Source organism: Gopherus evgoodei, chromosome 9, assembly GCF_007399415.2.
Source record: "Gopherus evgoodei ecotype Sinaloan lineage chromosome 9, rGopEvg1_v1.p, whole genome shotgun sequence".
NCBI lineage: Eukaryota > Metazoa > Chordata > Testudines > Testudinidae > Gopherus > Gopherus evgoodei.
Genome location: NC_044330.1, coordinates 11,530,301 through 11,543,481, shown reverse-complemented (window position 1 = coordinate 11,543,481; position 13,181 = coordinate 11,530,301). Strand labels below are relative to the sequence as shown.

Below are 13,181 nucleotides of genomic sequence, written 5' to 3'. Positions count from 1 at the left end.
GGCCAGCAGTTCAGTAATGTTTTTTGACCATACTAGAATATGACTTGAGATGAAAAAATTTCCACTTATCGGGAATAATAAACACAGGGCATTGGGTCAACAACTCTAGCTTTATCTCTCTTTTAACTTGGCAAAGTCAATTCAACCTTTTCTTATTTTGATATTACAGCCATTTTACTTTTATGGAAACTAGTCTAATTGAACACATGTGCAGCATAAAAAATGGAGATTTTTTTGCTTCTGCAGGTACTCTGCTTGAAGATTAATAGGAAACAGATGCAAAACTACAGAGTCGGTAAACTAAATTTGCAACTGTTCTTACAGAATGCCACACATTACAAATTCTGTGACTGTCTGCTTGATTTATAGACACCCAGGGTACACATAAGCTTCCTGCCAGTGAAACCTGCTAAATTGAAGAATATTCTCCTAAAAGAGGGCATGGAAGCACTTAAAGCTAGACTGGCCCAAAGCATGAGACAACATATGGTACTATGCAGGGAAATGAACTACACAACCTAGCAGGTCTTCTCCATAACTAACGTGTCAATCTAGTGTATAAAATATAAAGAAGAGGAAGGTGTCATTCTATTAGAATTAGTGCTAAGGTAAACAGGAGAATAGTTTCAGATTTTGCAGTTAGGTGAAAATTGGTAAGGAAAAGAAGGCTCATCTGAAGAGTAAAGCACAGAATGGGTGACAGGAGAACATGGTTCTATTTTCTGCTCTGCCACATGTGTCTTGTGTGACCTGGCACAAGTCACTCAGTGGCTCTATGCCTCATCTGTGAAATGCAGATATTAATACTCACCTGACACGGGCGTTGCAAAGTATTTTGAGATCCTGGGATAGAAGATGTTATATAAGGGGAAATTATTGCTATTAACTGTATAATCTGTGTCCTTGAACCCCCACCCATGCTCTGACCTGGACAGAAAAGTGAAATAGTGCAATTGAGAGCTCAAAAAACAGCAGATGCCAAATGAAGGTTGTGTGCTCAACCTCTCCTCTGTCCCGTTGCATGTATGCATTATAGTATATAACATTTAATTAAGCATTCCCAGAAAGCCCTGTCCAACACATCTTACAACGTGTCGTCCTCCGAAGAGGAGGTGCAGAGCCTAAACTTAGAACTAATTCCACCATTGCTGAGCTCTTTCTCCGGTACAATTTATTATTATACTGGACAGGCTGCTATACACATCTGTGGATATGTTAATAAGCACTGAAGTACGGACTCCCTCTCATATTCCTTAGAAGTTCTTCAGCTATGGACAGTTTGGCAGGAGAGTTTGGGAAAAGGAAGCTTTTTAGGATCCTCATAGCACCTCCTCATTATCAATAATAATAGGAAGCTAATAGGATTAGGGGAAGGGGATTTAGAGGGACCAGGGACTAAAGGAAATTAGGGCAAGGGACACTACAGCTACAATGTACAGCAGCAGACTCTCTCTCTCTCTCTCTGCACTACAAGGTGTCACGACAGCGCAATCTCCTTTAAATCAAGGGATTACAGCTACCCAAATTCTGCCCTCATCTATACTCATGCAACCCCGTTGCTTTCCAAGCTATTGAGTAGGTGGATATGAGGACAGAATTTGATTCTAAGCATCCAATTCATTTTTAAAGTAAAAAAATCTGTTCACCTGCTCGGACAACAAATTTCTCACTGTTTTTTCATTATTATTAGGTACGGAGTGAACTGTATAGGATTCCAGAATGCTGAAAAGCTCAGAACGGAGTATCTGAGTTTGGCTCCTTTTCATGTTTGCTGGGCTAGGCATTAGCTGGGTTAGGAAATGGCTTAGCTGCATGACTTTTGAGACGCCCAGCACTGTTTTTAGAAGAATGATTTAGGCTAGAGGTCTGAAGTGTTCTGACATCATTTCTCTGCACATTGGAATTTTCCATCTTGCTCTTCCCCCTTCTCCCTTGCTTTCATTATCTCTCTCCATCCTGCTTCTGTACATTCATTTCTGCTTTAAAAAAACAGCTCCATCTGGAATGGGCGTACTGCCTTTAAGGGGCTGGAAATACTATACTAGGATCCCAGATTGACAACAAAGATAGTATAAGGATCCTAAAATGAGGATCCATTTCATTAACTCCATAAGCAGTAAGAGAGGTACAATATAAATGAATGGATCCTTGCAGCACAGCAACATTTAGCGTTTCTTTAGCAGTAATTTAGCGGGGGATGTAAAGAATATAATTTGCACTGATGTCTTTGAGCAATTCATTGGGGGAGGAGATTCTTGGGGCAGCCACATGAAGGAGGTAAATGGACTCTTGTGAATGATGTTAGTTATTTTAAATCCGTTTGTTCTGTGGAACAGGACAGGAGCTTTCTTCTTTATGTATGACTCAATTCTTTTCTTCCCCCATGTCAGTGAGTTTCCCTCATTCTGTCTCTTCCCATTCTCCCAGTCACGTTCATCCTGCTTTTTGACTACTCTTCCAGTCACTTACTTTTCAAATCCTGCGGTCTTATTCTCAGGGCCATTAGGCCCTTTGTGCGGCTCCCCACTTCTTTGGAAAAGTCAGAGCAGATCCAGATTAAGCTTTCCTACCTGGAGGATGGGTGGTCACAAACTGAATGATATGAATTACTGGTGATTATTGTTATTGTCTGTTTTCACTAGCACCCACAATATGCTACGCAACACAGAAGAAGGCCCAGTCCATCTCCAAAGACCTTACAAGATGAAAGGCAAACAGCCAGATGAAGCACAGGGGAACAGGGCATAATATATAACCAAAGTGATCCAGGTGGTAATTGGCCTTATTAGGCAACATGTTATAATAACCCTTCAGAATAGAAATGCGGGGGAAGATCCTCAGCTGGTGTAAATTGCCACAGCTCCACTGATTTCCACTGAACTGACAATTTACACCAGCCGTTGATGTACCCAGCTGTATGCAGTGTTCACGTTTAACCCTAATGTCTAAAATTGCCTCTCTCTCTCTCACTTGAGGCCTTGTTGGAAATTGTTTTGTTTTGTTTTTTAAATAGGCCTTTGTCACTTATTCGTGTTCTTGAGCTTATGGCTGATTCTGAATGTTCCTCACTACGTTAGCAAATCCAGTGTAATTCTTTTATTTTGATTTTTTATGTTTGTAAAGGAAAAATGATTCACTTATTGGATTATATTAAGTGTGAGAGGTTTAAAGTGCTCACAAAAGATAAAATGGCTGAATTTTATCCACAGGCTATCATCCGCGACAAAAATGATTTAAGTAAAAGAACCTAAAATCATACAATTTAAGAAATGTGTTGGCAATATGTGGTTTGATTTGTAACACATAACTCTACTATGCGATTGATTTTTTTTTTTTTAGCGTGCCAACAAATACTCAGCAATGTCTGGATTTTTGCGGAATATTAATGGAAAGTCACTATGTTGAAATAACTAGCGTTTTTCCAAAGGTCCCTTTTCTTGATATGCCAACAATTTTCCTAATAATGTTCAAGGAGCTTACTTGAAGTACAATGAATGTTTAAAAAAAAGAAGAAAAAAAATAGAAACAGCAGAAGATCCCACAGAACAAGAACAAAAAGTCAACTCTTTGAAAAGCAGCTCTAACAAAATACCTTCTCCAAAACTTTCCAAAAACACGTTCATCCCTAAGTCCTCTGTTCAGATAGATAGGCCTTTGCAACAGTTAAAAGCAAAAAACTGGGGCTGTTTCAATCCAAAAGAGAGAGAACTCCAAATTTGATGCTATGTTTCATAAGAGCATGATCAGAAACCAGGAAAAGTTAAGTTAGAAACCTACCCCAACACTTGTTACTTATTTTGTGTTATGCTTTTAACGTAAATGATTGATTCTTGAAATCTGTTGATTCTCCCCAAATCACTTTTAATTATTGCACTCTATTTGATGCTCCTGAACAGAATGTTATAAGATGATGATGATGATGATGATTTTGCAACTATGAAATTCCCCAATCCATAGGGAACGGTGCATTTTTATTGGAGTTTCAATATAATTGTTTATCTAATTATTTTTCTTATTTTATTTATCAGCACCATTATCATTATTCAGAAGGTGAGAGTCGTAGCTTGGATGATAGTCATGAATAAATACTCCCCTTCTACTGGAATATACTTCTGAGGAGATTTATAAGTTAAGAAGCATTAGCCCCAAGCTACAATGCCCATTCACTAAAGAAATGAACACTGAGATGCTAATGTATTTCAAATACATATAATCTGCTTTTGTAATGTAATGCAGTATGTGAAGATTTAGCTGCATAATTCTCGTTAACAGATGACATTGAAAACATCCCATTTATAGTTCTCTCATTAGTGAAGAGTAACACAATGAAACAACACCTGCTTGCCTTATTTGTGTAACTGGACCTAATAAAATTGCTTACCTGTGTTGCAGGTACTAATTCTAAATCTGATGCTGAATTGGACTCCAAGGCACTTTTGACACTAGTCAGCTCAGACTGCAACCTGTTCTCTGTAGACCTATAAATAATGTGTTTACATATTCATTATTGTAAACCAAGAAACTATATTTGACAGTTTAATAAATACCTTGTGACTAATTGGGTTAATTCTGTTAGCTGAATAGTTTTTTAACTGGTGGATACTGATAGTGCACTGACTCTTCTTCCTTCTTGGTTCTGTCTGTTACACATTTCAGCCCCACGCAAACAATAATCAACACAACCTGTACTCATAAAAGAAATCTGGGGTCTGATTTGCCATTATACAGGTTAAGCCAATGGAGTTACATTATCATGGACCTAGTATAATGAAGTGGAGAATCAGGCCCACAGCACTTCTCTCTATTTTATAGCTAGGTAAACAGAGGGTATGTCTACACTATGGGATTATTCCGATTTTACAAAAACTGGTTTTGTAAAACAGATTGTATAAAGTCAAGTGCACGCGGCCACACTAAGCACATTAATTCAGCAGTGTGCATCCATGTAGTGAGGCTAGCATTGATTTCCGGAGCATTGCACTGTGGGTAGCTATGCCATAGCTATCCCATAGTTCCCGCAGTCTCCCCCACCCATTGGAATTCTGGGTTGAGATCCCAATGCAAAAACAGTGTCGCTGGTGATTCTGGGTAAATGTCGTCACTCAATCCTTCCTCGATGAAAGCAATGGCAGACAATCATTTCGTGCCCCTTTTCCTGGATTGCCCTGGCAGAGGCAATAGCATGGCAACCATGGAGCCCATTTTTGCCTTGTCACTGTCACAGTATGTGTACTGGATGCTGCTGACAGATGCAGTATTGCAATGCTACACAGCAGCATTCATTTGCCTTTGCAAGGTAGCAGAGACGGTTACCATCCCTATTGCACCGTCTGCCATTGTAAATTGGTGATGAGATGACGGTTATCAGTCGTTTTGTACCGTCTGCTGCTGTCATGGGTGCTCCTGGCTGGCTTCACTGAGGTTGGCCGGGGGCGCAGGGACAAAAATGGGAATGACTCCCCGGGTCATTCCCTTCTTTATGTTTTGTCTAAAAATAGAGTTAGTCCTGCCTAGAATATGGGGCAAGTGTACTAGAGAACCAGAGAGCACAGCCGCTCCATGTCAGAGCCCCAGAGATCCCACAGAAATGATGAGCTGCATGCCATTCTAGGGAGAGCTCCTGCAACAACCCCACTCATTGCTTCCCTCCTCCCCCAACCCTCCTGGGCTATCGTGGCAGTGTCCCCTCAATTGTGTGATGAAGTAATAAAGAATGAAGAAATAAACACTGACTTGTTAGTGAGATAAAATGAGGGGGAGAAAGCCTCCAGCTGCTATGATAGTCCAGGCAGGACATTAAAGGGTCGCGGTGGAGAGGAGCATAGCCTTCCGCTGCTGTGATAGTCCAGGCTGTACAGAATCTTTTCTTTAGACACGAAAGGGTGGGGCTGATGGAGCTCAGCCTCCAGTTGCTATGATGAGGACGGTTACCAGCCGTTTTGTACCATCTGCCAGGAATGACCAGGAGTCATGCCCATTTTTACCCAGGTGCCCCCGGCCAATCTCACCGAGGCCAGCCAGGAGCACTCACAGGCTGATGATGAAAACGGATATCAGTCATATTGCACCATCTGCCACCGGGAAGGGGATGCTGGTGTTCAGCGCTGCAGCACCCCATTTACCAGCAGCATGCAGTAGACATAGGGTGACACTGAAAAAAGGCGAGAAGTGGGTTTTTTCCCTTTTCTTTCGGGGGGGGGAAGGGTGTAAATTGATGACATATATCCTGAAACACCAGGGAAAATGTTTTTGACCCTTCAGGCATTGGGAGCTCAGCCAAGAATGCAAATACTTTTCAGAGACTGCGGGGACTGGGATAGTTGGAGTCTTCAGTACCCTCTCCCTCCCTTCATGAGTGTCCATTTGATTCTTTGGCTTTCCGTTACGCTTGTCACACAGCACTGTGCTGCAGACTCTGTATCATAGCCTGGAGAATTTTTCGAATGCTTTGGCATTTTGTCTTCTGTAACGGAGCTCTGATAGAACAGATTTGTCTCCCCATACAGCGATCAGATCCAGTATCTCCCATATGGTCCATGCTGGAGCTCTTTTTGGATTTGGAACTGCATCGCCACCCGTGTTTGCGCAGAACTCCACGCTGGGCAAATAGGAAATGAAATTCAAAAGTTTGCGGGGCTTTTCCTGTCTATCTGGCCAGTGCATCCGAGTTCAGATTGCTTTCCAGAGCTGTCACAATGGTGCAAGTGGCGCCCAGAGGCCAATACCATCGATTTGTGGCCACACTAACCCTAATCCGACATGGCAATACTGATTTCAGTGCTACTCCCCTCGTCAGGGAGGATTACAGAAATCGGTTTAAAGAGCCCTTTATATTGATATAAAGAGCTTCGTTGTGTGGACGGGTGCAGGGTTAAATCAGTTTAATGCTGCTAAATTCGGTTTAAACCCATAGTGGAGACCAGGCCAGAGGCACAGAAAGCCACTGAGGGAGTCAAAGTGTGAGTAAGGATCAGGACTCCAGAGCACCAGGGTCCCAGTCCCTTACTCGGACCATGCCTCTTTCCCCTTGCCCCGTAGCCTAGTTTCCTTCCTCTCTAAGTTCTACAAGTGGTAATGCAGAAATGAAACACACTGGGCCAAATTCAGCCCTTGTGTGAGTGAGTGAACCTCAAGTGGAAATCTCTGAGCAAAGTTGGCAATGATGTATACAGTGGGTTAAAATTGGTGTGGGTGCATGATTTACCATAAAAGCTCTTTTGATGGAGCTCTAGATGATGAAGATTTTCGTTCTGTAGCTGAATGACCCTTGGAGTTCCTCTCTCCATGAAACTTCACTTCATCCCATTTCTCGAGCTGTGTCTGAATATTTACTGGAAAAAAATGAATCTTTTAGGGAACTTAATTCAGAAAACGTTATGTCTACAGCTCCAAGTAATGGTGGTGAGGAAACTGCACCTCTAAATCACTAAAATCCTATGTTTCTATGATGATTGGAAAGCATATGTTTTAGATGGGGCCCAACCCTTTAGGGCAGTTGAAATTCCTGGGAAAAATTGACATATTTGAGAACCAGCAACACCTAAATCTTGATTTTCATAGTCACTAACATTTTAAGATCCTTCAGGAAATAAGTGGGACTGTGCGTGAACTGAATTATTTCTAAGGCTGCGATTCTTTCATGGAGGTTGTGGATTCCATGACTTTCAACGACCTCGGCAACTTCCGCAGCAGCTGGTGTGGCTGAGTTTAGGGCCGCTCAAGCCACTCGGGTGGCCCTCAGCTAGCCGCACCAACTACTGCTGGAGTAACTCAGGGCCAGCTGCTCTTGCAGTCTCCAGGGCCAGCTGCCCCACCTGCTGCTGCTCAGGAGACCCTAGGCAGCTGACTTTGGGGACCGCGCAAGCAGCAGCTGGTCCCGGGGACCGCTCGAGTAGCGGTCTTGGGGGCAGCCCCGGGGAATGTCTGAGCAGTGGTCCCAGGGGCTGCCCCGGGGCCAGCTGCACCAGCTGCTGCTCAGGTGGCCCCAGGCAGCTGGCTCCAGGGACCGCAGGAACAGTGGTTGGCATGGCTGACTCCGGGGAGCGCCCAAGCAATGGTTCTGGGGGTGCCCTGGGGACCTCCCAAGCAGCGGTAGTCCTGGGGCGGCTGGATGCCATCTATAGAGCGGTCCCTGAGAGCAGCAGCTGGGGATCAGTAAACCCCCAGCACTGAGCAGACCCCCCCCAGAGCAGTGGAGCCCCAGAAGTAGAGATTTAGTCATGGATATTTTTGGTAAGAGTCACAGACAGGTCACGGATGGTGAATTTTTATTTGTCTGAGACCTGTCCATGACTTTTACTAAAAATACCCATGATTCAATCTTAGCCTTAGTTATTTCAATGTAAATTATATACATTGCAGAGATTGTGGCAGCTTCTTGGTTGTTTTGGTTATTTTTAACCTGCAAATTGTGGGCCAGATTTTGAAAATCCAGCCTCCCTTTTAGCACCTGCAATTTATGGGTACAAATGGTTATGGAGGCAATTGAATCATTTAGTCACATTTCTGAACTGATTCTCAAGTTTATTAAGGTCTTCAGACATCCAGATAACAACTTGAACTAACCTAGACAAATTACAGGGGTACAAATAAAAAAACAATAAAATGTAAGATTGGAGGCTGAAAGCCTCTTGAACATCAGGGTCTTTTAAAGATCTGCCCTGATGGAAAGAAACGCTGTTATCTTCAGACAGAGAACATTCCCCTTGTCAATTTTTCTCTTGTGGTTGGAAATGATTCAGGTTTGGGACAGTTTGGAAGGAAATGACCTGAATTTAACTTAAAAAAAAATCATTATCCTGCCAAATGTTATCCAGTGACGAGATTTTTTGATCTATGAATACTGTGCTTGGGCCAAGAATGGAACTCTCATTTTCCGCAGCTTTTCTGGGACTGATGTGTTTAGGCAAAGTAGGGTGACCTGACAGCAAATGCAAAAAATCTGGATGGGGGTGGAGGGTAATAGGGGCCTATATAAGAAAAAGACCCCAAAATCTGGAGTGTCTCTATAAAAGCGGGACATCTGGTCACCCTAAGGCAAAGCAGTGTGTTACAAGTACAGTTGGCATTTGTAATATCTGCTGATTTTAAAGGAAGGTCTAAAATGGGCCTGGCTGGTTTGAGACCTGTTTCTTACTCTAACTTCTAATAATACCTCCAGGTGATGACCTGGTTGTTTTTAATGAGGATTTTTTTTTCTAACTTCTAAAACCTCTTCGAGAGAATTCAGTGATCCAGGATGCACATGTATGGTTACTCTTTTGCACATACATTGACCCATTCTTAGGAGTGGCTTACATTACCCAGCACTGAAGTATTTAAGATGATATTTTTAAAGACGCTGCCCTCTTCTATCCTTTACCAGTATTTAACATGTATAGCTCCAGTCCTTCACCTGGATCCCTTTCCTCTTCAGTGTAACGTCTTTTCCACCGCACACACTAGTCTCACTGTATATAATCCTGGGAAACAACACCTAGAATACTGTATTCAGTCTAGGGCAATTCATTACCAGAAAACAAGAGGGTGGGATTTTCAAAACTATCTAAGTGAGTTAGTGTTAACTAGGCACCTATCAATAGGAGTTAGGCACCTAACTCATTCAGGTGCTTTTGAAGATCTCACCCAGAGACAATCTGGAAAGAGTTTTGAGAAAGTTGCCCCCCAGTGATTTTATTTAAGTTCTGAGAGCTTACCTCACAACAAGCATTGCTCACCATTTATAAGGTATTGGTTTATATTTAATTAAAACTTTGGCATTTGTAAGCCTCTCTCTGGCAGCTACTCTCTTGTTGATTAAAAGCTAATATGAAATGTTTAGTGAGAGAGAGTGTGCCAGAGATGATAAATTACTTTCAAACCAACCCAGCTTGGAAATGTTTTATCCTAATGCCATCTGATCAGCATTGCAAAATGAATCATAGAATATCAGGGTTGGAAGGGACCTCAGGAGGTCATCTAGTCCAACCTCCAGACAGATTTTTGCCCCAGATCCCTAAGTGGTCCCCTCAAAGATTGAACTCACAATCCTGGGTTAAGCAGGCTAATGCTCAAACCACTGAGCTATCCCAAGCCCAGCTCCTAATAGATAAGTGTCCCGATCATAAAAGTGACCTCACAGTTGACACCGGGGGTATATCTAAACTGCAGTTTAAAAACCTGCGTCTGGCTTGTGCCAGCTGACTGGGGCTCAGGCTTGGGGGCTGTTTAATTGTGGTGTAGACATTTGGGCTTGGGCTGGGGACTGGGCTCTAGGACCTGTGAATTGGGAGGCTGTAGCCTTAGCTTGAATGTCTATACCTCAGTTAAACATCCCCTTATCCCGAGCCCTGCGAGCCTGAGTTATCTGGCATGGGTCAGCTGCGGGTGTCCAACTGCAGTGTAGACATACCCTGAGTGGCACCTTGGAAAAAGAATGATTGGTTTGATTTGCATTTAACAGCTTCCCTCCACTATAAAATCACTTTACCCTCTTACCAAGACATTCCATTGTATGGGCCAGCTTCTCCATTGCCCTGCATCCCATGTAGTCATTTACACCAGTGCACACTGAGAGTAAAGTGGGTATAAAATGCTACTAAATCACAATTTACATGCACTGTGCAGTGGTGTAAATGTCTACAGAAGGTGCATGGCAATGAGAAGATGGCCCAAGATGCTTTTTTCTGATAGCAGTAAGGAGCAATTGGTAAAGTTAAGCATGGCTGAGTGGCACTGATGAACTAACCAGCTCTTACCTAAATCTAATGATGATTTCTCTGGTGCTCTCCCACTCTGGACCTTCTGCTCAGCATCCACATTTATAAGGTCTGAGTTGTCTGTCTTCTTTCTGTGGGTTGAAGCCTTTAAGTTTTCACCTCTTGATGCATTCTCTGACTTCTTTGTCTTGCTTTGGGTTTGTAAGACAGGTTCACTCAGATCCAAGAGATCCAGACCAGTTGATAATACTATCAGAGATGCAAAATGTTAGAACTCAGTATTGAGTTCAGTTTTAATTTATTTGATTAGATTTTTCTTTTAAATTTGTTTTAATTGACTAAAGCAAAATTGAGTTAAATTAAACACATTTGTATTTGACATAGTAGATGTTACATGGTTACTGGGTAAGGAATATGTGCAAGATTTTGAAAAGTGACTAGTGATTTTTGGGTGCCTTGTTTTTTTGAATGCTGGTCTTGAGTCACCTGATTTTCAGAAAGGCCCTTTTAAGTTGTTTCAAGTTGGCAGCAGAAATCACTAGTAATTTTTGAAAGTCTTAGCCCAGAGTTTCCCACATGATCTAGTTGTCCCAGTATTATGCAATTTGGCTCTGAGAGAGGATTAGGACCAGTCTCACCAGTTTAAAGTACTGAAAGCAATTAAAGCCCATCTGAGTACCAGCCAGTTATGAGATTACTATTGTGTTGTGCTCTATTAGGGAGAAGATTATAGACTAAATCAGCTTGCAATCATTTTGTGTTCAGAGGTAGGGTTTCAAAGATGCATGTAAGGAGTGAGCAGAATGATTCACACTGACTCTAGCCAATCGCTTTGAAGACATTCCCTTCACAATTCTCCCGGTGAAAAATAACACTCTGAGACAATCCATGCTTGCCTTACTCATGCAGTTCATCCTAATGAGGTATCTGGGACTGTTCATATGGGTAAGGCAAGGAGGATTTGGCCATCCAGATTTACAGTGTTTTAGGGAGGATATTTCAAAACTATCTGAGATTTGGATGCTCAGTTCCTACTAAACTTTAACAAGAGATTGGCATAGAAATCCTTTAGGCACTTCTGAAAATATCAGTCTAAAATGTGTTAAATACCATAATTAGTTTTTTGGACGCTGCAAGAAACACACACCAAGCTAAACTGCTAATATTCTTATATAAAAATCACAGTTGTCTGAAATTTTTTTACCTACTCATTGATACAAGTAACACATAAGATTATTTTAACAGACATTAAAAAATATTTTTCTCTCTTTTTCAGTTTTTTTTTAGTTGGTGTATTTGACAGCACTCTATTTATATTCAGTTGCACTGTTTTGTCTGTGGGGTCAATCAATTTCCCCTTTTGTTTATGTGAATCTTCCACATAAGAGGTGAGAGATTTTTTTTTTTCAAAAATAGGTAAATGTGATTGTAAAGCAACAAAAACTGGCAGGGGTATTTTTAGGCAGGCATAGCACCTATAATTACTTTTTTTTTAAAATGTATGCTGCCCCTTTAACTACCTGAAGTACCTACAGTCATTCCTCTAACCTATTTGTCTGTGCTAAAAGAAAAACTATTATTCAGTTTCATTTAATTCAGTGTTTCATTTTCTATTGAAAGATGCATATTGCTTGGGTTACACATTAATTAGAACTAAAAATAATTATCCTCAGCTCTAATAAAGGAATTCTAACAGTTTGAGTTTATGTGAATTTTAATCTTTCATTTCACTGAAATCTTGAAGCTGCTAATTTTTATGTATTTTCCTGCAATTTAACTTTTTTTTTAAAAAAACTGTTTTCATCAATTTAACAGTTCCATGCAGATAAAATACACCTAACAACTGACATCAGTGCAAAAAGAAATACAACAATAAATCCTCTGTTTGCAGTAGAATAATGGGAAGAAACACATCATAAATCACTAAAAAACCAACATATGTGAAAGTCCAATATTTTCAAAAAAAGTCTCAAAAGATGTTATCTGCAATTATAATTTAAATTGTTGACTACTTATTACATATTAAGCACCCTTTACTTTTCTTAGATGTAGAAGGATGATATAAGCAGATATATTTCAGATTTCCAAAAGTCCATATGCTAAACTGACTACATTCAAGGTATCAGTTTTAATCCTCTAATTGCACATAACCAATTCCAAGGTTAAAGGAGGAAAGGAATAAACAAACAGCTTCCCAGAAGTTCACCAGGTGCATGAAAGCATGGGTTGATAATTGAAGACACTTTACAGTTCCTACAGGTCAGAGTTGCTTCTGGTGTATACTTTACTGCTGTTGACCAAGGTTCTTTTGTTACACCTGTTAGTTGTCTGTAAATTTTCAGGCATTCCTTGTCTGTTGGCTTTGACGCATTCATGGAAGGCAGCTCATATTAGATCAGTTTCCTATTTGTCTCAAAATATTCATTAATTTATAGTCACTACTGTAGCATTCACTACCATGGTTTTTACTGCCTCATACAGGGC

General features: G+C 41.1%; 1 protein-coding gene across 4 annotated transcripts in view; it reads right to left on the bottom strand.

Annotated features, from left to right (window-relative positions):
- PEX5L (peroxisomal biogenesis factor 5 like) overlaps positions 1–13,181 on the bottom strand; it is a 160,318-nt gene that overhangs the window by 32,135 nt on the left and 115,002 nt on the right. For 3 of the 4 annotated variants that reach the window (XM_030576283.1, XM_030576284.1, XM_030576286.1), the window contains 3 exons: positions 10,737–10,946; positions 7,205–7,331; positions 4,382–4,478 (listed from right to left, as the gene is read on the bottom strand). In XM_030576283.1, the coding sequence (XP_030432143.1) occupies positions 4,382–4,478; positions 7,205–7,331; positions 10,737–10,946 (434 nt within the window). The remainder of the gene's footprint in view (positions 1–4,381; positions 4,479–7,204; positions 7,332–10,736; positions 10,947–13,181) is intronic. The other variant, XM_030576285.1, reaches the window with a different exon arrangement.